The 26,615-nt window shown below is 41.0% G+C and overlaps 1 protein-coding gene across 7 annotated transcripts in view; it reads left to right on the top strand.

Moving 5' to 3' along the window:
* The first annotated feature begins 223 nt into the window (after positions 1 to 223).
* RWDD3 (RWD domain containing 3) overlaps positions 224 to 26,615 on the top strand; it is a 90,349-nt gene continuing 63,957 nt past the window's right edge. For 3 of the 7 annotated variants that reach the window (XR_005788774.1, XR_005788773.1, XR_005788775.1), the window contains exons 1-5: positions 12,078 to 12,186; positions 19,032 to 19,519; positions 21,485 to 21,600; positions 21,699 to 21,835; positions 24,210 to 24,301. Coding sequence is in view for 4 of the 7 variants with exons in the window: in XM_040471049.1 (XP_040326983.1) it covers positions 12,102 to 12,186; positions 19,032 to 19,519; positions 21,485 to 21,600; positions 21,699 to 21,813 (804 nt within the window). In the remaining 3 variants the exon portion in view is untranslated. Of the gene's footprint in view, positions 525 to 12,077; positions 12,187 to 19,031; positions 19,520 to 21,484; positions 21,601 to 21,698; positions 22,372 to 24,209; positions 24,302 to 26,615 lie in introns of those variants that run through there. The other 4 variants (XM_040471050.1, XM_040471049.1, XM_040471051.1 and 1 more) reach the window with 4 other exon arrangements.

Consider the following 26,615-nt stretch of genomic DNA (forward strand, 5'->3'; position numbering starts at 1 on the left):
TACAAGAAGAGATTAAAAACAATAATGATATGGGGCACCTGAGTGGCTCAGTTAGTTAAGCTTTTGACTTCAGCTCAAGTCATGATCTCACGGTGCTTGAGTTTGAGCCCTGAGTCAGGCTCTGTGATCACAGCTCAGAGCCTGGAGCCTGCTTTGGATTCTGTGTCTCCCTCTCTCTCTGCCCCTCCCCAGCTCTCTCTCTCTCTCTCTCTCTCACACACACACACACTCTCTCTCTCTCTCTCTCTCAAAAATAAATAAACATTAAAAAAATTTAACAAGCCAATAATGCTAGAACAATTATAATGCTATAACTGTAATAAAAGTTATGTGAATGTGGTCTCTCTCCCTCAAAATACCTTGCGGTGTGGGACTCACCCTTCCTGTGATGATGTGAGATGACCAGATGCCTGCGTGAGGACATGCGGTGAGATGAGTGACCTAGACGGGTGATGGGGTGATTACTGACCTCCTGATGATTCGTCAGAAGGAGGATCATCGCTTGTCCACAGCGGTTGACCCAAGTAAGTGAAACTGCGGGAAGCAAAACAGATAAGGGAGCGCTACTCTAGTTTAAGTCCAATAAGAATCAGGTGCCTCTGGGGTCTCAGGCTGTAACTGAAACATTCCTATGCGGGCTCAAGTAAGTCAGTAAGGCTCAGACTTTGGGTTGAAGGTGTGTTAGAAGGAATATTTTATTATCACTAGTAAAATGTGTAAATGTATTAAAACTGTGAATTGTTACAGTAGTGTGCTTTCTGTTGCAGGGGATACAATCCCAAAAAGAACCCGCTAAGGCAAAGAAAGGGTGTTAAGGATGTTAGGATTCTGGGGTATCTCACACAATCGAAGAAGAGCTGCATTGCCAAATCAAGATAAAGTTGTTTTCAAGAACAGCCTGAACAGAACTGAATGCTGCTAGACTCTCATTCTCTCTCTCTCTTCTTTAAGCTTCCACTTGGAACTTCTGGGAATGGTGGAGTAGAGGTGTTACTCTACAATTACAAACTGAACAGAGAACTGGTTCTGAACTCAGGTTTGGGTGCTTGTGGTTCCAAAATCAATACTTGAGAGAGAAGTGATGATGGAAAAGGAAAGATTGTTTTATTCAGGAAGCTGGCAACTTGAGAAGATAGTGGACTTACGTTACCAAGACAATATTCCCAGTCTGGGGGAAGACAGAAGGCTTTTTTTTTTTTTTTTAAGTTTTATTTATTTATTTTTGAGAAAGGGGAGAGAGGGAGCGAGGGTGGGGAGAGAGAGAGATAATATCCTAAGCAGGCTCCCCACTGTCAGTGCAGAGCCCAACGTGGGGCTCGAACTCATGAACTGAACCATGAGATCATGACCTGAGTTGAAATCAGGAGTCGGAGGCGCTTAACTGACTAAGCCACCCAAGCACCCCAGCCAGAGGGTTTTAAAGGGGGAAGGCATGGAAAAAGGGAGGGGGACTACTGGCAGGAGAAGCAGGTGCCCAGGCAGTGAGTTGTATGTTGACCTGACCCTGAACAGAGTTGGTGGCAGCCATGACAGCTGTCGTCAGACAAATGTAGTCAGACCTTATTTTCTGGCAAAGTCTGGTCCTTCACTCCTCAAGGCCAGTGGTCTGCAAATCTCAAGGAAGGGAAGTTAGTTCCGCTATAGACCAAGGAGTGCAAGCAAGCAAGGAGTGCATAAACTTGAAGCAAGTTAACCCTTAAGACTAGTTGGAGTGCTGGGGCTCCTGGCTGGCTCAGTTGATAGAGCATGTGACTCTTGATCTCAGGGTTGTAGGTTGAGCCCCATGTTGGGTGTAGAGATTATTTTTATTAAAAAAAATTTTTTTAATGTTTATTTTTGACACAGAGAGAGAGACAGAGCATGAGCAGGGGAGGGGCAGAGAGAGAGGGAGACACAGAATCCGAAGCAGGCTCCAGGCTCTGAGCTGTCAGCACAAAGCCCAACGCGGGGCTCGAACTCACAGATAGAGAGATCATGACCTGAGCTGAAGTCGGACGCCCAACCGACTGAACCACCCAGGTGCTCCTGGGTGTAGAGATTACTTTTAAAAAATGACTAGTTGGAGTGCTGTTATGGGGGAGAGGTAGGCGAAGAAGTTACTATACAAAGATCAAGAGCTTTGGGGGTCAATCAAAACTAAGTTCAAATTCAGCTTTGCAAATTTACCTATTTAATGGCTCTGAACAGACAGAAGTCAGTTCAGCAATAACTCTCTCTCAGACTTTTTGGGGAGAATTACATGTATTGATATACATAAGGCACTTAGCGTAACACTGGCCTATAGTAGCTACTCAATAAATAGTATTATTGTTATAGATTTAATATTCTTTCCTGCCTGCTCTTTCATCTCTCCCTGGCTGAAAAGCTAACATACAAAAGTTGCAAAGATCAGCTTTAATGGCATCTAAGATGCCATCACTTGTAAGATAAGCCATTATTTTATGCACCATTAAAAAATAAGATATGCTGCCAACTATACTACAGCTCACTTTCTAATCACTTAGAATTTTTCTTTATACTTCTTGAGAAAGCTTTTTTAGACCTATTTAGACACATTATCAAATACCATTATTGTGTATACATAAAAAGGAAACTATAAGCAAAAAACCGGTTAAAATATTCCTGAAACTCCTTCACATTCTGTGTCTGATGACTGTGAATCAACATATCAAGTCAGAGGCATCCATGCTTGTGTTTTTCCACATGTATCATCCTTTATTCCATCAAGAGCATCAGTGAGATGCATTTCTTTTAAAGAAGTCACTTCCACTAACACTAGTGTTCTAGAGTTTTTCCCAAATTGTTAATACCATCCTGCCATTCTGCAAGTTCTGAGACTGCTGCTTTCATGATCTCGTCAGAAATCGTGGGATCAAGGAAAACATCCAAATTAATGCATGTGCAAGCCATATCGATGTCGGCTGCCTGGCCAATAGCCAATGCAAAGTGCCATCAGTGGTATTAAAATTCTCATCTTCAGAGTTGTTAAAATGTGAAAAGTATGTGCATCTAAGAATTGAGGTACAAATGGTAGATAGCCCATGTCATTACAGGTCCCTCACTTAGAAAAAAATGTCTCTATAAAATTATTTGAAATAGTGAGCTTGCTCAGCACATTAAAAAATATTTGAATAATTCCTCTTTAGTCCATATAAAATGAAGGGTACTTTTATCAATCACATTTTCTTTTTTGTACACCAACAGGGAATGATAGGCTGAATTTTAGGCTAAAAACAACTTGCCCTAAGTGCAGGAATGGTTTTCTTCAGTTCTATTAGCATCCTACTCATGGAGACAAGCTGGTGCCATTTGAAGACACTTGAAACCTGCAGCTTTTTCTTGTCATGATTTGTTCTTATAAAGATCAAGCAGCAGCAAGGCTTAAAGATTTTTAAAAGAACAACTTCGTTCGGTTTTCAAGTTGAGGGCATACTCAGCTCAAACTCAGGAAAAAAAAAGAATCTTATAAAAGTATTATGAATTTACTAACCTGTCTTCTTCCCCCAGTACTCTTTTTTTTTTTAACTGAGATATACTATATATAAAATAAAATGCATAGGTCTAAAAAGGTACAGTTAAAAGGCATAAACTCATGTAACCAGCACCCCAATCAAGAAATAGAACATTTCCGGGGCACCTGGGTGGCTCGGTCGGTTGGGCGTCCTACTCTTGGTTTCAGCTCGGGTCATGATCTCGCAGCTTTGTGGGTTTGAGCCCCACACTGGGTGCTGCGCTGCTTGGGATTCTCTCTCTCTTCCTCTCTCTGCCCCTCCTCCACTTGTGCTGTTTCTGTCTCTCTCAAAATAAATAAATAAACATAAAAAAGAAAAAGAAAAAAAAAGAGAACATTTCTATTATGACAGAAAAGTTCCCTGGGCCCCTCCCCAATCATTAGCTCTGGTCCCCTTCAACATGGTCTTTTAACTTAACTCACGGTCAACAAAACCATCACGGTCAACAAAATCATGGTCAACAAAATATTGTTGAAAAAGAAAAGAAAAGGAAAGAAAAGAAAAGAAAAGAAAAGAAAAGAAAAGAAAGAAGGAAGGAAGGAAGGAAGGAAGGAAGGAAGGAAGGAAGGAAGGGAAAGAAAGAAAGAAAGAAAGAAAGAAAGAAAGAAAGAAAGAAAGAAAGAAAGAAAAGAAAAGAAAAAAAGAAACTTCTTAAGTGATCATGAGTTATAGGGTAAAAAATCTGTTTAGTAACTTAATTTTAATTACTACATCTATGTTGTTATATACAACTAGCCTGTCTTCAAGTGACTTTGTTATTTTTTAAATGATTAATATTAACTGAGTAGTAAATAAAATACATACCCTAGTCACACACATAGGTGGAAATATGATATATTTTTAGCCAGGCTGGATCAGGTACCATGTAGTGTCCCATTTCAGTTCAGGACATAAACACTATATAGTTTTACCTACCCTATGAATTCCAGACAGCCCAGCAGTCTCAAAGCTTTATATTGTATATTAGCTGTGATAATTACTTTAAAATTTATTTTTTCTTTGCATATGATAAAGTGAAGTGGCAACTGTGGGAAACTATTACTCAAACATAGAATTACTATAAAGGTGATAATATACTTCTCCCATTCACTTTCCTGTATGAAACTGTTGGGTATTAGTAGGAATAATCCACTCTTTATTGCCCGTTACCTCATCACTCTGAATGTAATCCCAGTAAAGACACAGGTAATAATCTGCTTGCCTAATTGTTGATGTGTATTTACATGTTCAAGGGCTAATAAAATCTGGTGGAAATCGGAGTAGAATAAGAAAAAATGAACTACAGTCTATTTACTTTGACACTCTAACTCTGGGTTCACTCATTCTTGGTTTATTCCACAAATATTGCATGCCTTTTAATGCCAGCCACTGTGCCAATGTTGGAGATACAACCAAAGATAGAATAGCCAGACCAGAACCAAAGACAATTTTGGACAGAGTCAGGGCTCATAAGTTGTCCACCCAGCAAAGAGTTAATCACTGTCCACAGAGCTAGGACAAGCACAGTGTCTATTACTCATCTCATGAAAGTCATTCTCTACTGGAGTTACAGACACGTGAGCAATTACAATGCAGTCTCGGAAGTGTGTAAATACGATAAGTGGTGGGCCCTCAACTCAGACTTAGAGGGAGGAGAGGGAGGGGTGCAATTGAGATGTAAAGAATGGGTAAGAATTTACCAGGCAAAGAGGTGGGAAAGTATCTTATGAGAAAGAGAGAGGAAACAGGACGAAGTATTTGGTAATATGATCCCAATAGTAGGAACCCTGGCTATGCTTCTCCTTAAAGTATAAAGTTCCTTTTAAAACTAAAGAAGCTATCAGTGAAGAAATTACTGGCCAATTAAGGTTTCAAACAGCAATGAGAATCACATAAATAGAGCAGGATTTTTATCTGAAACAATAGACCAAGTATTCCAGCTCAACCTTCCTATTCTAAGATCGTTTGTGTATTTCTAAGGGAGACCCTTAAAAGGGTCCCTTCCAAGTGATAAAGGTGCCACAAAGGAATTTTTTTTTCCTGCTTTCTTGACTTGATTTGTCTCTCCATAGAAAATAGAACAAAACAGAAAAGTGAAAACAGTAGGGAAATACAGAAACCCTACCACAAAGGGACTATTGTCTTGATCCAGATTGTGTTAGAAACACTAGCAAACCAATGCTTCTCTGTTCCAATTGCTGGGAAATACATCACTGTCATTATGAAATTCTTGAGATGCAGGCAGAGAATCTCACCTACTCCCATGATTTCAACAGACTGCAGATTACCAAATGACTTACCTCTCAAAACCTATCACCTGTACTCCACTACAACTTCTGAGAGGTCTGTGTCAAAAACCATTTCCGTGGGACCTGGCATAATACTAGGCACATCGTAATGAGCTCAATAAATGCTTACTGAATGAAAGTAAAGTTTTATCTTCCAGCCATTTTGTACTCCAACTTTCCTCCTTGTAGCCTATGTTGGAGAATGTCTAACATGATGGCCAAACCAGGACTCCTCGGACTTCTCTGAAAGCTCTCAGTTTACCTGGCAGGACGTTTATCGCCTGGTCCCAGGAAAGGTTGGTGCCTCTCCCAAACTACATTTGGAGCTTCTGGAGGACAGTGACTGCGTCTTATTCAGTCAGGGAATGCCTGAGAGCTCCTAAAGTCACTAGCATATAGTAGGTGCTCCATAACTCTGTTGAATAAGAAATTGTATAAAGAGTTTATACACTTTGCAGTGAGCTTATTTGTATCACGAATACTCACTGAATTCCTAATTTGCTAGGCATTCTTTTAGGCATGGAGGGTACAGAGGTGAACAAGACTGATAAGGCCCCGAGCTTCATGGAAATCAAAATTCTCATGGAGACAGACAATCAGCGGGTCGGACTCTGTTTTTGATGTCTGGCTGCTGACAGCTTTCAAGCCCCAGCCCTCCCTTTTCTCTTCTGTTCCACCTCCAGACAACTGGGTAAGAAAGTCTGGGCACTCCCTCCCTTGTTCAGGCCACAGAAACCCCAGGGAGGCACAGGAGAATTCTAACCCCAGACCCACCCCCTAACCACAGTGAACAGCAGAGCCATTTGTCCCTGCCTTCAGTTAGGCCATTTTGAATTGCCCTGCTCTTCCCAGAAAGCCTCAGCATGTGAGCAATAAACCCTTTCAGACCCTCCTGGTGCATGTGTGTCCTCATCACTTTGTATATCTGAACCACTTTGGTGGTGCTGGTGGGGCACCGATCCTGTTTTCTGTGGAGCAACCACGAGACACATGTAAACAAATAAACAAGTTGATTTCATATAATGGTAAATGTTATGGGAAAAATAAAACGAGACAATGAGACAGACAGTGAGGGGTGGTCGCAGTCAAGGGATGGAAAAAGGGTAAATTATGTGTGTGACGACTTAATCTCTTGACTAAAACTCCACTTGATGTGGTGGGGACTGCCAGCTGCCTCCCAATATTTTCCCTTTCTCCATAATAAGGAAGGAATAATAATAATAATGGTTCATTTCTTCCTCTACTTTTCGCCTGATACATGGCCTCTCAGTAAAAATGACATTTTCCAACCTCTCTTTTTGCTGGGAGTGGTCATGGAACTAGATTCTAGTCAAATAGATTGGACAGAATCCTATTCTCCTGCCCAGATATAGACTTGGTGCTTGGAGTTCCGATGGCCGCCCTGCAGCACAGCACGGCATGCACAGGGGATCGAAGCTGTGCAGGGTAGGGCCACCGAAGGGAAAGACAGTAGGTCCCTACGCTGTGGGGTACCCCAGCACTGCCTGCCTCCCTCCTCTTGAACCTTTAAGACAAAACCACTTGTCTCTTGTTAAGGGCACTGAAGTTTCAGGTTTTATGCTTTTTCTTAGGAATGAATCCTAAGCCACACATTTGTTGAACACATGTATGTGAACACATGTATGAACTTTAGAACCTGTTATCTTCTTTTCTTTTCCCTTCCCTCCCATTTCCTCCCTTTCTTTTCTGTTCTTTTTTTCCTTATGAGCAGTATGCAAAACTCAAATATCTGACGTATTTTCTATTGAATACATTTTAGAAATTAACTGTTATTGTAGCGAATATAAAATACACGAGAGTAGACAGAATAAAATACCGAATCCTTCTGCACCAAAACTCCGCCTCACCAATTATTAATCTATGGTCAACTCAGCCACATCCACACTGTAGCTTCTCCCCATCTTCCTACATTATTTTGAAGCAAATCTCAGATCGCATATTATTTCCAAATGAAGTCTCAGGTCTCTCTGTTGCTTAAAAAGCAGATGAAGCGGGGCGCCTGGGTGGCGCAGTCGGTTAAGCGTCCGACTTCAGCCAGGTCACGATCTCGCGGTCCGTGAGTTCGAGCCCCGCGTCGGGCTCTGGGCTGATGGCTCAGAGCCTGCAGCCTGCTTCCGATTCTGTGTCTCCCTCCCTCTCTGCCTCTCCCCCATTCATGCTCTGTCTCTCTCTGTCCCAAAAATAAATAAACGTTGAAAAAAAAAATTAAAAAAAAAAAAAGAATCAAGCGTGTTTTTCATAGGCAGAGTGTAACCAATCTTTTGGAGTTAAGTACAGATTATCTGGACATGGCAGAGGCAGATCTTGCCACAAAATGGTATAAGAGTCACGGTCAAATTCTCATGGATTTTATTTGCTCTTATTTTGTTATCTTGGTGAAAAATAAATTTGTTGACTTTCACACTGTAACAGAATGAAAAGAGCTATGACCAATTAACACAACTGACTTTGTGTACTTTTGGAAACCTACGGTGTTCCCAAGCGTTACAAACATATTTCTCCTCTGGGAACTTGTGGGCGGTACACCCATTGCTTTCACCTATTGATACTAAACTTCGCACCAATATGGAAAAGTGGTGAAAGAACCTGTAATTGTTGCTCATTGTGTTTACCCAGCTAACCCAAGACTTAAGTCTTTGAGAACAAGGTTTGTTGCTTTCATCTCTATATTTCAAAACACTCAGCTCGTAGGGCCAGACCAGTCAACAGTGCAGGTGTGCCCAAGAACGTTTTGTGAAATAAGTAAATACAGAAAAATACAGAAATTCTTTAGACAAAACCAGTAGCACAACTTAACTGAAGTTCAGGTTCATTTAGCATGTTGGCATTTAATGCCTCTTTTGTTCTTTAAGTGTTTCTCTCTCTCTCTCTCTCTCTCTCTCTCTCTCTTTTTAAGTTTTTATTTTAATTCCAGTTAGTTCTTAACAGTGTTATATTAGTTTCAAGTGTACAATCCTCTGGGTGGTTCTTAAAAGCATTTTTACTTGTCTTATAGTTATGATCATTTTCCTTACCACGTCTCCTTACTTCAGTATTTAGCTTTTTTGACATGATACTAACGTTTAACCAACCTTTCCTAATACTCTTTTTTTTTTTTAATGTTTATTTTTGAGAGGTGGGGAGAGGCAGAGAGAGAGGGAGACGGGATCCAAGGCAGATTCCACAAGGACAGCAGAGGGACGGATGCAAAGCTCAAACTCACAAACCACAAGATCATGACTTGGGCCGAAGTTGGACGTTCAACTGACTGAACCGCCCAGGCGCCCCTCTCCTAATACTCTTAAAATTGTGTGTTCCACTTCTATGCCCAAGTGGGGTTTGACTTAAAATTTCAGATACAGAATATTTAGATCTACACACTACTCACGATAAAGTGAATAGAAGTGTTTTCCAAGAGAAGTTAAAGGAACTATCTCCTGGGCTAGTGGTTTTAACTGGAGATGAAAGATTGAAAACTTCTCCCCCTTATGGTCTTGGGAAAACAACTATTTAGAAAAGTTGTATGTATAAATAATATTCTAGCCACCCATACACTGTTTGAGGGAGAGGAAGTGGCAGAGAGAGAGGCAGAGAAAGAGACAGTGATCTAACTAGACATTCATCCACATGTCTAGACATTCATTCCACATTTAAATATTTAGAATTTTCAGTAGCCTGTGAATACAAGAAAATTTATTACATTAAGGTAGGCTTTAGATATTTGACATGTAGCTGATATTTTCATAGTGTGAGAAATATCAAGCTGACATTATACTTTCTCTGTGATGATTACTTCCAAATGTCAGAGAGTAGAAACTTATTCATGGGATTTCAGGGCCTTAGGATAGTGTCAATTTAAAAGACATTCACATCGACTTCTTTTTTATTTAAACATGCTAAATGGAGGATGAAAAGCAGGTTAAGAAATCAACAGAGAAAGGAAGAGCAAAGAAGAAACCTATTGACAAGAAAATTTTGAATAGATTGATGTACTCTTACATAAATTTCATGGAATCCTGACAGCAGCCTTCCTGATTGTCTCCTAATATTTCTGACAACTGGAGTCTTGCTGTTCACATTACTTCACTCATATCACTTACGTTGAATTTGGGAAATTAAAAAAAAAGATACGAACTATTTGATTTTTTATAGACCACTTTTAATAAGTCAAATAACTAATATTTGTATTTTAATACTGACATTAGACTTTAAAATTAAATAACTTAGTGATATTTTAAATTAACAATTTATTCTTTTGTTCACCAAACTCCTTAGAAACTAGTTATGAACCTACTGCACTGCTGCTATTTTGGAAATAACTCGAAATTTATTTTAAATTTTTTTTTCAACGTTTTTTATTTAGTTTTGGGACAGAGAGAGACAGAGCATGAACGGGGGAGGGGCAGAGAGAGAGGGAGACACAGAATCGGAAACAGGCTCCAGGCTCTGAGCCATCAGCCCAGAGCCCGACGCGGGGCTCGAACCCACGGACCACGAGATGGTGACCTGGCTGAAGTCGGACGTTTAACCGACTGCGCCACCCAGGCGCCCCCAGAAATTTAAAGAATTATTATTAAACAAATTGGCCACCTCAGAGATAATTGTGAGTTTAAATAGATCTTTGTCTTTCCAACTATGCATGGTAGTGCTCTTAATTACTTGGGGTCACGGAAATCCCATGGCAGGGCATCCTGTGAAATGCATTTCTCCCGCAGTCTATCTGGTTAGATTTCCTTTCTGTTTTTGGAAGTCAGCATCTTTCCTTTTTAAAATCCCTCTTTAGCAACAGTGGTAATGATGTTGAGGATGGTAACATGGATTAAGAATCCTAAAACCAGTCCCTTTTGTTGTGACTTCTGTAGGTCAGTGACAGGAGTCACTGTGTAGCCATCTAAATTCTCTGATTTATCTTACAAAATGTTATTTCTGATACAAACAAAAATTGTGGAACTTCCAAGAGCTAGACCAGCTACTTCTTGGCGTTGCAAAATTTTTTTTTTAATTTTTTTTCAACGTTTATTTATTTTTGGGACAGAGAGAGACAGAGTATGAACGGGGGAGGGGCAGAGAGAGAGGGAGACACAGAATCGGAAACAGGCTCCAGGCTCTGAGCCATCAGCCCAGAGCCTGACGCGGGGCTCGAACTCACGGACCGCGAGATCGTGACCTGGCTGAAGCCGGACGCTTAACTGACTGCGCCACCCAGGTGCCCTATAAAATTTTAAATTGTTATTTGGAAAAACAAAAGGACAAACCAAACATGCTGACTGATAGAACTATCACAGAGGATCACTGTAATCTTCTTGTTCACTAAATCAAAACTGGAACAAAAGGGATTGATAATTCTAAAAGCCTATTGGTATTGCTCAAATTCTTAAACTGAGGTGCTGGATTCAAGGATGATCATTACATTATTAAGCTTTAAGAGTCACATGTTTTGTAAGCATCGAATATCACAAAATGAATAATACTGAAAAGCCATTGATTGCTACATTTACACACTTGATTGTACCCCAAAGACCAAGGAGTCTGGGCTATCCCCTGTAAAGGCAGGAGACAAATGGGGAAGGTGAAGACGTTAAGAGGCCTATCCAGGACCACCCCAGTAACATCCGTAGAATGGCAGGACCGGCAGGTCCAGCCCTCTGCTTTTGCCGCGTTGAGAGAAAGAGGTCCCAGGAATCCAGCCCTGTTCCAGAGTCCCAGCGCCAGTTACAGCTCAGCATCTGGGGTTGTTACTGCCCCGGGGCCTTTTCCGGGAGTCCCATGCTGCCAGGGTCACTGCAAGCTTCATCGGACTGAGTCTCACCTGCTCTGTTACCTCTCATATCCCCAACACCTACTTCAATTCTGAGCCGGACGAGGGCTCACCTCCCCGCTGGTCACTTTCCTGCTTATTTTTGTCTCCCTAATCGCCAAAGTTCCTTTCGCCCAGACTGTTCTCTACCCAGGCAGCCTAAGGCCAAGTCTGGGAGGGAATGGTGGGCGTTCAAAGCTTTAGCCTGGGCTAAAGCTAGGGGATCTTGGGCTTTGCCGGGAGGCCTCCTCCCTCTGTCAGGAAAGCAACGGGTGAGCTGCACGATCGCCGCAGGCCTCCGGGAAAAGTACGCCCAGAACGACCGAGCCTCGCGTCGGGAGTCAACTAGCAGGAGCTTGTGGGCGGGACTCCTACCGCCGCCGTCCCCTCGCGGTCCAGCGCGCGGGAGAGGCGCGGGGCGCCCCCCAGTGGCTGCCCAGCCGCACCGCTCGGGGCCGATGGAGGGAGGGGCGGCGGCGGCGGCGGAAGGGGAGGGGCGGCGGCGGCAGCGGCGGCGGGGTGGCCATGGCGGAGTCGGCGCGGGAAGAGCTCTCGGCCCTGGCCGCGATTTTCTGCGGGCCCGGCGAGTGGGAAGTGCTGAGCCACTCAGGTGACTACCCCGCGCCGGAGGGGCCGGGCGCCCTTCCTCCCCACCACCACGACTGGGCTCCCTGCCCCGGGGCCCGCCCTGGGGGACCCGGCTAGTTGAAGGACGGAACGACCCGCCTCGGGACCGGAGATGTGTGGGAGCTGGCGGGAGAGTGAGGAGCCCCCCGCCTCCGACGTGAACAGTGGCGCGAAGCGCTCGCCGGCCCGCCCCGCCCCACTGGCACCGGCCGAGCGCCGGGCCCTGCTCCCGGAGCGCGCTCCCCCGCGCTTCCCCGGCCGCCCGTATCGACTTTAGATCTCACCTTGGAAAGAGGCCTACCCTGACACCCTCTGCTTAAACCCAGCCGCCCCAAATTGCATTTTGTGCTTTGCAAGCTCTGCATTATTTCCTTCAGGGCATTCGCCATGGTTTTAACTCCATCTGGGCATTCAATGTCCCAGCTTACGGGATGGCAGGCACCCTGTGTGTTACGTAATCACAAAACTCCAGGGCCCCAGGACAGTGCCAGGCATACGGTAGTCAGTAAATGTGAAATGAATTTTTGAATTCGCCCAGTGCTCTATCCAAACGTTTTCTCGGTCGTGTTTCCAAGTTGATTGCTTTTTTGCTTTTTTCTAGTCCACTGAAAGGTGGCTGTCTGTTGCTCTTGGGGACTCGAACCATCAGCTCACGTGTGCTTATTCCCTGTAAACACTGACAAGGTTTCAAAGACACCGCCCGTGCCCTCTAGGAGCTTACAGTCTAGAAAGGTTCTTTTGGCTATTTTTTGATGATAGTTAAAGCTAATTCTGTCCCTGTCTGTGACTTCTGTTAAGTAAAAACCAAAACTGCAGATTATGAAAAAGTGCAGTGACGCAGATAATTTTCAGTTTTCATTTAGATTTTAAATACATTATGTACATTTTTTGGCATGGGATTCAGCCTTCTGTTATGTTTCAGCAACTATTAAAATTGCCTTTGTGGCCATAACTTGGTTGACCTTTAAGTAGGTAGTCTAAAAATGGTCTGGGTGTTGTGAGAAAGCCATCTAGGACTAAGGTTTCCTGGTATCGTCTGGTGGCCTCTTCACACAGGAAGCCAGAGCTGGGCCTTTTCGTTTATTCTTCCTTGCGTCACCTGTGTTCATGTGACCACTGCTCTGTTCCAGACACTGTGAAGCAATTCGGATAATGGAGCTTTATAATCCATATGAAGGAATTTACTTGTAGTGTTTTCTTGTCATCCCATTTCTTATTGGATAGCATTCATAATTTCTCATCATCTTACTGTCTCCATGCCTCTTTTTATTGGTAATTACTTCTGTCTGAGGCAGGCTATTTGAGAGATCATCAGTTTTCCTAAGTTCCTTCATTATGACTCAGCTGGGAATAGCCTGGAAAAATGAACATATGGTTTCCCATCACACCTCCAAGAGGATGAAATGGTAGTGGGCTGAGCGTAAGATGCTGCCGACAGGTCAGAGAAAACCCAAAAAAGTCAGCATAGAAAGAAAGCAGTTTCTTAATAGAACACTGTGGGCCCTTTATCTGCTGTTAAATTGAGCATGACTTTCAAGCCATGCCTCCTAATTAATTTAATTCAGTGTTCTGGCATCAATAAGTAATTGAATTATAAAAGAATTCAGTGTAACAACTTAGGACATTTTGTTGCTGAAAGGTTCGTTGGAGAATAGAACAATTCAATGACTCAAATAGGGATGTTTGATGTTCACAACTGGGAATTCAGGGTAAGGTAAGGACTTCTTTAACAGACCACAATAAACATACAGTGGGCTGCTGGCTGCCATTCTCATAGTCACTGTTAGCTTGGGTTGGAGGATATAAGCTTGATACCAGAATATTCTTAACACCATCACTTCCTTTCTGGCCTCCCCACAAATATGCTGCTTCTTGTTTGCCACTGGAATCAGGAGAACATCATGGGACATTGTGGGTGGGATTGTACTTCCTGTATGAGGTAGCCCAGGAAGGGTTAGGCTGTCAACCCGAGGGTCAACTAAAAGGCCTTGAGATTGAAGAGGCTGAATCACTGGAATCAGTTAAGTTGGCCTAATTTGTGTTGGGAATTTCAGGGAAGTTAAGCACATGGCCTCTTTACAAAGGTTATAGTAAGCTTATAGTAAGAGGCATCAGGTATAACTGTTCCCTTACGGGTACGAATTATGTAAACCCTCACACTCCTGTCTACTAGGCAGGGCTGTGGGTAGACCAAATCAGGAATATTCTGCCCTTCCCTGTACAGTGCAGTCGGGCCAGGTGCCAGATTTAATGGAGTCACCTACCATGTACCTGATACTTCAAGTGCATCGAGAAGTTCACAGATGCTCAGGCTGGTTAAGTAGCCACCTGGCACCAGAATGTATGGACCCTTGCACTGTATCATACTCCTTGATAGTAATGGGGCTGCTGCGTGAGGAAGATAATTCTTAGCAAGGATAACACTTGTGAAAGAGCAATAATGAGCACCCAGAGAAAAGAGATGGGTATGACCCAACTTTTGTTCAGAACGATTCTGAAGGGGAGTGTTGTGCATGTATATGCGTGCACACCGATCAGAGGAGAGTGATACTGTTATAAATCCTCATTTTCCTGATGAGATACTTGAGGGTCACAGATTGTATTGCTGTAGTCGGTGCTCATTATATGTGAAGTTGTATTTCTAGAAATTATCTTGCGGATCAAAAAGTTGTAAAATGGGAGGTATGTAAGACTCAATAGCATATAATATGCTTGCACGGTAGCTTCAGAGTGAATTTTTGTATTCTGCTAACACTCATGTTCAGATTGGATTGGGCCCTCTTGCAAAATGAATCATGACTGTCACCCACTGACCCCTCTAAATCTGCTCAGCTCTGTTTCCTGCTGTTTGTCAGTACTGAGCTCACCTCTGTAAAACCAATTCAGCCTTGAACTTTACTTCTAAAGGATGGGATTGCCACTTTTAGCTTCCCTTATTTTTAGTTTCCCTTTTTCCTTTTTTCTCTAACCACATTTTAAACACCTAAAAACCCAGCTGTAACATAAAAACAAGCACAAGGGGGACGCATGCTTGTGGTGAGCTGCCTGGGAGCAAGAGGAAAGAAAACCCTGTGCAGTGAAGTATCAGAGGATACTGGGGGCCTCTTATCGGTTTTCTGAACAAAGTCTTACTCTGAGGATATTTAAAAATTGAAAAATAAAAAGCAAGTATAAGGAAAGCCAGTTGTATATGGTTTCTTAATGAGTCTAAATGAATCTTGAAGAACTTCTGTTAGATTGTTTACACTTTCCGATGTCTTCTGTTATTGGACAGCATTTATTAAGTTTCTCTTGTGTGACTATGAAGTAGGGGAAAGCCTTAAAAGTAACATTGCTGTGGAATTTCGTGTTCAGTTTTTCTAGTTTGAATTTCTCTTGTTTGGAGTGTGGTTAGGTATATAATTTCTTTCATGTATTTGTAAGGAAGAATAAGGTTTGAAACCTATTTTAGTTTGTGTTTTACTTATGAAATTGATACACTTATTATAAGGCAGAGTGACTTATTTAAAAAAAAAAAAAAAAGACTAGGGAATTTGTTAATTCTCAACCAGAGGCAAGACCTACATGTTTTGGTGGGTTCTTTAGATTAAAATCGTTTTGGGACTTAGGAAAATTTTGGTTTTCTAGGGCAAGCATAAGTTTTCTAGGGCATAGGTGTTTATTGACAATGATGAATTTGTGAGTTAAACTTAATAACGAGTTTTTTGAGGCCAGGGAATGGCAGAGCTTAGCATTAGATTTAGAGCAGGATTATTTTTCTGTCAATCGCTGTTTCTAAGCTGTTAATAATCTTAAAGCAGATAGAGACAACTTTGTTTTTTGAATCTCTTTTTTTAACGAAAAAATCAGATTGACAGTACATGTGGTTACATGAAAAATTCTGACTTGAGAGACACCCAGTTTAGTTGCATGTACAAACCAAGGCAGATATGAAATGGAGGGGTAATATGCATACTTCTAGAATTTTGGGAAGAAAACGAGTTTTTAAAAGAATATGTACTTTTATTATATCAGCAGAGTGGTGTATGTTATTGGGCTTTTCGTTTTCCTGCAGCGATAATATCATTTTGTGTAATTTTAGTTTGCAGCCCCAGTGTGTGTGTGTGTGTGTGTGTGTGTGTGTGTGTGTGTGTGTGTGTGTTGGCAGGGGGGAATGGGCAGGGAGTCACTGTCACCAAGAAGACCAATTAGGAAGAATGTTAATCCTTTCCAGTTTTTGAATGACTCAAAGCAATTTTCCTTCTAAACATACACCCAATAATTTTACAATTTTCTAAGACAAAAGTCAGGATTTCTCCCATTGCTTTTCTTTTTGCTGACTGGGACCAGCAGAAAATTACTAGGAGAGGAAAATGAAAATTGGTAAGGATTTGAATGGCCAGCTCAGTAGCCTTTTCATACTTTCTCCCTGGACTGCTTGTTTCTGTCAATTGGTTATCTGCACTGGGGAGGAACAGGTGGGTACTTATATGACAGGGATTGGAGAACACTGTGGGTTTCAGAGTTTTGTCAGAAAGAGATCCTGGCTCTAACGGAAAAGCTTGCTTTGTGGGCACAGGTATAGTATTAGTTTCCTGTGGCAACTGTAACAAATTTCTGAAAATGTGCTGGCTTAAAACACATATTTGCTTTTATAGTCCCAGAGGTCAGAAGCCTGAAATCACTTTCACTGGGCTAAAATCAAGTGGTCAGCAGGGCTGTGTTCCCACTGGGGACTCTGAGGGTGAATCCATTTCTTTGCCTCTTCCAGCTTCTATAGCTGCATTTCTTGCACCCCTTGGCTCATGGTCCTCCTCTGTCTTCAAAGGTGACATCATGGCATCTGGCTTCAGTGACTATATTGCCTTCTGTGGTACAATCTCCCTCTTCCTTACTCTTATAAGGACACTTGTGTTATATTTTGCACCTGTCTCGGGGTCGTTAACCTAATCACATCTGCAAAGGCCCTTTTGCCATGTTCTGGGGATCAGAACACATCCATCGTTGGACCATTTTTCAGTCTCGCACAGGTAGCAGTGACTTCTGCACCTGTGAGACCCATGGTGACGAGCTAGCCACATAATGCTTAGAGCTGTGTAACTGTAAAATGAAAAAGTTTCTTATAACTTGTAAAATTACTTCTTGGTTGTTGTCTAAAAAGAAAATTGAGATATTCCAGTGTGAAGAAAATAGTTCATTTGGTTCAACTGTAGTAATTCTGGTATGAAAGTACCACAAAATAAGTTCACAGTACCATGGGAATCATAAGACAGATTTTAGGTGAATATTTGTTGACTGATGAATGTATGAAAATCTTCAAAAGTTAAGCTTCCCCTCGAGAGAAAAATTGGGCTCCCTAGAGGTTTTCTTGAGAGTTTATTCACCCTAATGGTTATACGTTGCCTGTAGGTGTATTTATAATGCCCATTTCACATAGTGAAGTGTACTGATCTGACATATACGGACCCTATTTAATAATAAAATATTTTAAAAATGAGGAACTGGCCGGAAGAAACAAGGGTTTTGAGAAATGTGATGGATCGTAGAGGAATGTACTAAAATTTAGAGAATTTTTCTTTATACAGTACACATTTTTCTTATGTCAACAAATTTTGGCTGTATCACTTTAATACGATCTTTATAATGGTTACCATTCGTGTTTCTGGGTGGTATCTTAAAATAGTAGTGCTTTGCAGCTGATACTGAAGAGTCTATTAAAAACAAAAACCAAACACGACAAAAACCTCTGTGCAGCAGATATGTTTGGTCCTGTATGAATCAATGTCTGTCACAACAGCTTCTGTATTAATGGGATCAGATGGCTAGAAAGCCGTTTTAATGTTCCGTTTGGTTCTCTTAAGGGAGACACATTCAGGTTCCAGTTGTTGAGGCTGTGGGGCAGCAGTCCAGGTATGAAAATGAGAAAGGTTTGCCTGCCTCTCTTGTGAAGGAGAATGGAACGAGGGCGTGTGGAGAAAGAAGTAGGGGTAGAGAGAGGCAAGTCGGCTTCAAAGAGATCCGTCTGCACCCAGTTCTCTTCTACTCTGCTCTTCTGATCTGTGTGCTGCTTGCCCCCTGCAGAATGAATCAGCCTGACGTTTTATCAACTTTTTGAAAAGTGGGGTGAAGTGGTGTGGAACACATCAGAGGGGTGAAGTGGAGCAAATCTGAAAGAGAGCAGAGTGTTTCATCTCCTATCCTGTGTGTGCTTCCCCCCTCCTCCTTCTGGAGCCAGAAAGGGCTGAATTGATGTCTGCCCCATTTTAGTTCATCTTGCTACCTTCATGTTGCACTGATACTAATATATTTGAAGTAAGAAAAGAGCAGGGCCGGGCAGTTACTGTATCATGCACAGTCATCGGTTTCTCTGCCCCTGCAACCACACAGCATCCCAGTGTTTGCTTTGACTTGAATTTGCCCCAAAGTGACCTTCCTTGAACGTACTGTATCACTTTTTAATTAGTTACTGATTTTGTATATACACAATACTGTTTCTCTGAATGTTCATATGAGTTTATTACGAGTTTCCAGAATTATAACTAGGTCTGGGTGGGAAAAAAATTTGTGATGAGAAACCCTCTGGGAAATCTGAATAAAAATGGGGCAATAGCCGGTGTAAATGCCAGAGAAGTCCTGGGTGTTGGTATGCATGAATCCATGAGTATATATGTATGGCTGAAGGAGATCATCTGTAATTCACAGCTCTCTTGGTATTATGTGTCTCTTCGCAAAATAACTCAAGTTTTCTCATGAAAAATAAGTAGATCTGGAAACACAAATTTTGACTTCTTAGTGTTCCATTCAAATCACATTATGTATAGCTAATAATTATTTTTGGGTGCTTTCCAGAGACAGATGGGACCGTGTTCAGAATTCTCACAAAAGCTGAAGGACTTATGGGTGAGGATGTACCTTTAGAATTGCTGTTCCACTTACCGGTAAATTACCCGTCGTGTCTACCTGCCATCTCGGTTCACTCGGAACACTTGACCCGGGCCCAGTCCATGACTGTGAAAGAGAAGTTACTTAAGCAAGCAGAGAACCTTTTGTCGGAACCTATGGTTCATGAGCTGGTTCTCTGGATTCAGCACAATCTCAGGCACATCCTCAACCAACCAGAAACTGGAAGTGGCCGTGAAAAGTGTACCTTTGCAACAGGCACGACTGTGGATGATGGACTGTGGATGACTCTTTTGCATTTAGATCACATGAGAGCAAAGACCAAATATGTCCAAACTGTTGAAAAGTGGGCTTCTGATTTACAACTGACAGGAAGACTGATGTTCATGGGTAAAATAATACTAATTTTACTACAAGGAGACCGAAGCAATATCAAGGTGCCAGAAATTTTAATGTTGAATATGAATTTGGCTATTTTCTGCCAAAATGGTGTTAATGGATCTCTGTCTTCTTAGGAGTGTCTTTAACTTCTAATTATATCTACAAACTTGTAAAGCTTGAATAAGTAGATGATATTTGAAAAATCATTCCAGGGGCGCCTGGGTAGCTCAGTCAGTTAAGCGTCTGACTTTGGCTCTGGTCTTGATCTCACAGTTCCTGGGTTCAAGCCCTGCATCAGGCTGTCTGCTGTCAGCACAGAGCCCGCTTTGGGTCCTCTGTCCCTCTTTATTTCTGCCCCTCTCCTACTCTCTCTCCCAAAAAAAATAAATAAACTTAAAAAAAATCATTCCGCATAACAAAAGTAAGGGGTTATAAAAAAGATCTCTGTGGTTCATGAATGTTTGTAATTAGCTTTGAGCCTTAACTTTATAAATGTGCACGGAAAGTTTGTGCGTGTTTGTATTTCATTCTTTGGCACAGCGCGGTGTCTATTTGTGGGTAGTCTGTGAAAGGTTAAACTTTTTGGCAGTTAAAAACACATTCTGACACTTTAATTTGGCTCCTCTAATACCTGGAAAGAGGCGCTGGTCCTTCCTAAGGAGGATTTAGTGTTAGTGGAAGTAGAATCGTTAGGGCTGTCAGCTTGTCACCACCCACCTAACTTTTGCTTTCCACCTGACTTGTCTCAGCAGCTGCTTTCAAAATCATCATCTTCAGATTTTCCAAGTTCGAATTCTCAACTCATCTCACCTGTTTTATGTGGTACCAGACAAGGAAAGCTGCTTATTATATTTTATATCTTGAAAGCGCTACAAATCACTTAATAGGTTTTGTGCTTTCAGATAGGTTGGGTCAAGAATACTTACAATTGAATTTATTCATAACCGATTAAGCTTGCACAACCTATAATCTGAAAGATTTGTAAAATAACTACCTAGCTTTTTTTAGGGTGGGCGCTTATCACAATACGTAATTGGTATTTGGTTAACCGGATGAGTGCTGGGTTTATAGCATACAGATACCACAAATAATTAAAGCTTAATCTAAATCTTGGTTTGAGGTCTGACCAAAGAGCCAGGTGTTTTAAGGTGATTTATAGTATATCTACAAAACTTGATATTTCAAGTAAACTACTGACTGACAAAATGAATACAAATTAATTTCCGTGTTCGTATTTCCCTGAAAGTCTCAGATTTTTCTTTAAGCCAGCTCAGGAACGTTAGTCTAAGTGCAGCTGTTCTGCAGATGTTCTGCAGATTGGATCCATCAATCAATTAGCAAGTATTTATTCATTTGACTCGAACTTTGCTAATGTAGAGAAATTACACTTTTTACAGAGTTCTTCTTCTTCTTCTTCTTCTTCTTCTTCTTCTTCTTCTTCTTCTTCTTAGCTTTCCCTAAAATGCCACTTGATGTAAATATCTCTGTTCAATTTTCTAAGATTGCGTATCAGGGTGGAGAATTACAGGTACATATTTATAGATGCCATGCCATTTGGAATGGCAAGTGCTGTGTGCCTGTTAACCTCCTCCAGACATGGGAGTAGTGACATTAATGGCAGTAGTTGGTACTATTAATTGTGCCATAGCTGTGTGTGGCAGCCTCTCTGAGTGCTTTGCATGTATTAACTCATTTAACCATCACAGCTTCCCATGAGGTAGGTGCTGTTATGAGTACCATGTCCTGGAGCAGGCTCTGAGGCACAGAGGGGGTAGGCAGCCAGACTGGAATCTGATCTAGTAGGCTGCATGGTCCAGATTTAAACCTGTGTAGTTTGCATCCTTCCACCAGCATATTATGCTGCCTAGTGTAGAAGGACACCATAGCCCTCTTATTGCTTGATTCAGAAAGGGGGTACTCTTTACTTAGGAAAATAAGCCTGCAGATTTATGGCTCCTTTGAAACTAGGACTTTGAGATTCAGAGTAGCATCTGTTTTTAATGTACTGATTTATCATTTAGGAATACCTGATTCTTCAGAAAACCTCCAAAGTAGATGTGGACTCAAGTGGAAAGAAATGCAAAGAGAAAATGATTAGTGTACTGTTTGAAACAAAAGTACAGACAGAACACAAAAGGTATAATTTAGTACTATTGCAGAACAAAAAGTAACTGAATCGATAATTATACTCTGACAAATCTAGGCATATTCATGAGTTTCTCTTGTATAATGCAGGTTTCTGGCATTTGAAGTCAAAGAGTATTCATCGTTGGATGAGTTACAAAAGGAATTTGAAACTGCAGGACTTAAGAAGCTTTTCTCCGAATTTGTGCTTGGGCTGGTAAAATGAAATGGAAGACAGGAATCTTTTAGTAAGATAGCAATGGTTTTTTGTTTTGTTTTGTTTCGTGTTTCACATTGGGTTTTGGGAATGGCTAATTGAAATCCTCACAAGGGAACAATTTTAAAGTTTCTCTGAAGCAAAATGATAGCTACCATTCTAACTTCAGGAACAAAACCCAATTTTGTTTATGGAATATTAAACAGTAAAAACATCCATGTATTCTAATTTTTGCCAGCAAAGACTAGGTTCAATAGATGGAATGTTATTTGCAAGATAAATATAAGATGATGATGGTAAATGAGCCCTTGTGTTTGTATAGCAGATTTGTTTGGAACTGTGCAATTTTCTGGCTAATTTTCTTGTAATTAAATGAATTTTTTTAAAGGTTTGTTTTCGTGTTTACTTTTTTCATGTTTACATTTTTAGCATTTGATCACGATTTTCCCCTATTCAGCTTATTATATCTAATGTTTTAAGTTGAATGTTAAGAAAAATATAACACTGATTTCTTTGTGGAAGTGCATGAATTGTTAGCTTAAATAAAATCAAAGAGGTTCTGTAGAACTTGATTTATGATCGCTTCCTTTGAGGTACCAGATAGCACAGTACCTGCCAGTTACAGGACTACAGACTCTATTTAAATTAAAATTCTTTTTTGAAAAATTCACCTTCTGGTTTTACAAGGGGAAAACTGTTTCACACAAAATGAACTTGACTTGTTGGATGGAGGAAATGATATAGAGATACCACTAAAAAAATTTTTTTTAATGTTTATTCATTTTAGAGGGAGAGAGAGAGAATGTGAGCAGAGAAGGGGCAGAGAGAGAGGGAGACAGAGAATCTGAAGCAGGCTCCAAGCTCTGAGCTGTCAGCACAGAACCGTACCCGGGGCTTGAACTCACAAACAGCGAGATCATGACCTGAGCTGAAGTCAGACGCTTAACTGACTGAACCACCGACTGCGCCCCAAGATACCATTATTTTATTTCTTAAGAAATCTGTTAAAGTATGATAATCTTAAAATATATTTACTATAGGGGCGCCTGGGTGGCTCAGTCGGTTGGGCGGCCGACTTCGGCTCAGGTCATGATCTTGCGGTCCGTGAGTTCTAGCCCCGCGTCGGGCTCTGTGCTGACAGCTCAGAGCCTGGAGCCTGCTTCATATTCTGTGTCTCCCTCTCTCTGACCCTCCCCTGTTCATGCTCTGTCTTTCCCTGTCTCAAAAATAAATAAACGTTAAAAAAAAAAAAATAAAATAAAATAAAATATATTTACTATATAGTAAAGAAGAAGAGAAGACACCAGAAAATAAAAGCTTGCGTTAAAATCTCTAACAAGTGTAAGGAGCCATTTACATTTCAGAAAGGATATTTGTGTTCACAAAGCCAACTGTACTTCTGAAATAAGGGGCCAAGTGATGGAGGAAAGGCCACACAAATCCCTCTCCCTGTGATCTATGAAGTACAGTGATATAATTATAAAATCCTAACCGATGGGAGGCATAAGCGAGGGCACGTTCGAGCATGCCGGTAGTGTTTCTTCACAGTGTTGCTCTGGCATCATGGTGGTTCAGTCTGATTGTCTCACTTTTCAGGCACCCTTACAATTAAGTTATTCCTACCTAATGATCATTTTATGGGGTTCCAACGAGGGGGGATTTGCAGTTCATTTTATCTCATTCAAGGATATTTGTGATTTTTTTTCCTGGAGAACTGGTAAATGTTGTTAGGTTGTTCTATGGGAACGGTATGGCAAGGAGACACTAGGCTACTGATATGCTAAACTGAAAATAGGCTTGAAAATTTGAGACTGGAAGTTATTACCACTTTCTTTGATTTACTAAATGAGGGGATTAAAAGTTACTGCCATCAAGGTTGTAGCAGTAGCAGTAGTAGGAGGCTGGGTCTGAATTTTATCACAAGAGAACTGCGAGTGCTTCATTTTGCCTTGACTCTTCTGTGCTCAAGTGTTTGCCACACCATGATTTAATTTATGGTTCTCCTTCAAACTCTCATCTTCAGATTTGACCTTCCACCCCTAGAGAAGAGCTTGAATCAGGCAAAATTGAATGTTGGTAATGACTTTCTCCAAATTAATTACATTTCTATTTGCTAAAATGTTTTAAAAGTATTGGTTTTGATTTTTTTTTTGTGGATGTTTACATCTAAGTCTTTCACAAATGTATACACGTTGGAATGCAAAACTAACCTTGACGGTGTTAGAGATTTATATGAATTTAATTTGATGTTCTCTGAATAAAAGAAAATTTAAAATCATGTGCAAAAAGTCTGTAAGAGTCTCTGGTATTTTCTTAACTGGAGGAAGATATTTTTTTATCTTCTTATATTTTTATTTTCTTAACTAGAGGAAGATTTTACTAAAACCCTGATGCTTTCTTTTCAGCTTGAGGTACTTCTGAAAAGCTAATTAGGACTTCCAGAAGATAGAAGATGGGGGGCCAAGGGCTGGGACCCCTGAAAGACTGCACTGTAAGAGTAAGTACTAGTTGTCCTAGTACTATAGCTAAAGTTTGTGGATTCTGTTGGGTCCAGAATGTCTTAAGCTTTGAATTTGGATTAGGGTAGTCCATGATTCTAATACCCCATATCCTCTAAGTCTTCTTTGGAATAAGATAACATTATCCTAGGTGTCAAATTTATAAGTAATTTTAAAATTCAGTATTCAGCAAATAATCAGAGATAATTGGACTCATGAAGAGACAAGATACTATTAATGAGAAACAACAGAAATAATAGACAATAGAAATAGAACCACAGGGACTCTACATGCTAGAATTATTAGACATAGATCACGAAACAGGCTTAATATGTTCCAGGAGATAAAAGCCAAACTTGGAACTGGAATTAGAAAATGTAAAAGGTGACATGCTGACAAGGTGACATTTATATTTGAAAAACAACAAAACAAAAAACAAATAGAAATTCTAGAACTGAAAAATATTAAGAATTCAAGAATGGTTCATTAGTTAAAGTGCAGTTAGGAACCCAGAAACCAGCCTAGGTATTTCAAACAGTGAATCTAAAACAGGAATTGGTTAGAAGACCAAAAGAGCAAAAAGGAGAGGGAGTGGAGCTAGGTGACAGAGAAGAGAAAAAGAGGGGAGGGCGATCTACTCAGCGTTTAGAAATTATGAAACATTTACCTGCTGCTGCACTTTAAAGACTATTGTAGTTGGTCCCAGAGCTACTGCTGCTGATAGGTACTATCTCTGGTCTATTGGAGTTGCCACTTGCTGCCACTGCAGCAAATGCCAACAGCCGTCACAGTGCTGGAACCTGTACCACTTGCAGAGTTCCCAGCAGTGCCTCCTATTGAGCAAACTCAACAGGAATCCACCTGGTAAAGAAGTCTGGGAAATGTAGTTTGAATAACCCAACCCCAGGAGAACCACAAAATGTAGGAGGATGGATGTGTGTGTGTGTGTGTGTGTGTGTGTGAAGTGAGAGGGGAGAAACCTGTGTGCCTATAGTAAGTAACCAGCACAACCTTGCCTTTTAGCTTTTAAGCATTCACACCTACTCCCTACCCATATTTAAATTTCTATACAAGTACAGGTTTATGCTTCTATCAGATTTAACTATTTTTTTCTGTACAAATGAAGACTTTTAACTTTCCCCCCAAAAGTGGAGAAATAAGGTCCCATCAGTTACTATTAGACTCACTGGTGTTAATTCTTTTTCTTTTTTTTTGAAGTTTAATTCTATATTTTGAGAGAGCATGGGGGAGGGGCAGAGGGAGAGAGATGTGGGGCTTGAACTCACAAACCGTGAGATCATGACTTGAGCCGAAGCCAGATGCTTAACCGACTGAGCCACCCAGGCGCCCCTGGTGTTAATTCTTGTTCAATCACAATCCCACCTGGATGTTCTGTAACCTGAAGATAAACTGTAAAGTTCACCACCACCAACCTTTCTTATGTAACTTGAGAGAAGGAAAGGGAAAAAACTTGAGGGAAGTGGGAAGGAAAGACAGTTAATATATACAAAGATACACAGAACAAGCAATGAAGCAAATTTGTATGAGTACTTTGATACTTGTTTCTATAACTGATCTTGAAGCTGTAGCTGATACTTATAACTTCTCCTTCTACTCCATTTTTCTTTGCTCTTGGTCAGCACTTTCTCTAGTTAAGGCTGTCTATCTAGTAGGGTAGCCAAATCTTCATTTTGGAAGGATCTACGTTTTCAGGAGTTGGGTTTAAACTTTGACTATTGAACAAAAAATATTAAGAGGTATTCCCTGGGCTCTTGACATAGTTCTTGTCAACCCCATGGTGTAGCAGTAACCCAGTTTTCCCGTAGTAATCTGGATCAATCACCCCTGCCATTTTGCGAACCTCTTTCTTTGCTTGTTCATTTAGTGTTCTAAGGAGCCTAATATATTCAGGTGTCAGTCTCACCTTCTAATTCGTTTGAGCCATTTTGTGTGGCTGGTAGAAACATTCCTTCCATGAGAACTAAGACTCCAAACCAGCATAGCCCAAGTTTACAGAGTTGGGAATAAAAATTTTGTGAGTGGATTATAAGTATAATACAGAAATCCATCTTATTTTAATTCCTTGATTTCTGGACCCATGTATTCTGGCAGTGGGAGAAATATCTTATATTGATCACAGATTCAAAGTACATCTTTATATTGTATGATAGCACGTCAACTTTCAGAGTCTTGTCTTCTAGCTAGCCAGATAACTGACTCTTTTGTAGGTCATTATATTATTCTATCAAGCTAGCCACTTCTGGACAATTTGGCACATGGAAGGCCTATACATTTCATAGTCATGAGCCCATT

This window comes from Herpailurus yagouaroundi, unplaced genomic scaffold (genome assembly GCF_014898765.1).
Source record: "Herpailurus yagouaroundi ecotype Mexico unplaced genomic scaffold, PumYag 77, whole genome shotgun sequence".
NCBI classification, from domain to species: domain Eukaryota; kingdom Metazoa; phylum Chordata; class Mammalia; order Carnivora; family Felidae; genus Herpailurus; species Herpailurus yagouaroundi.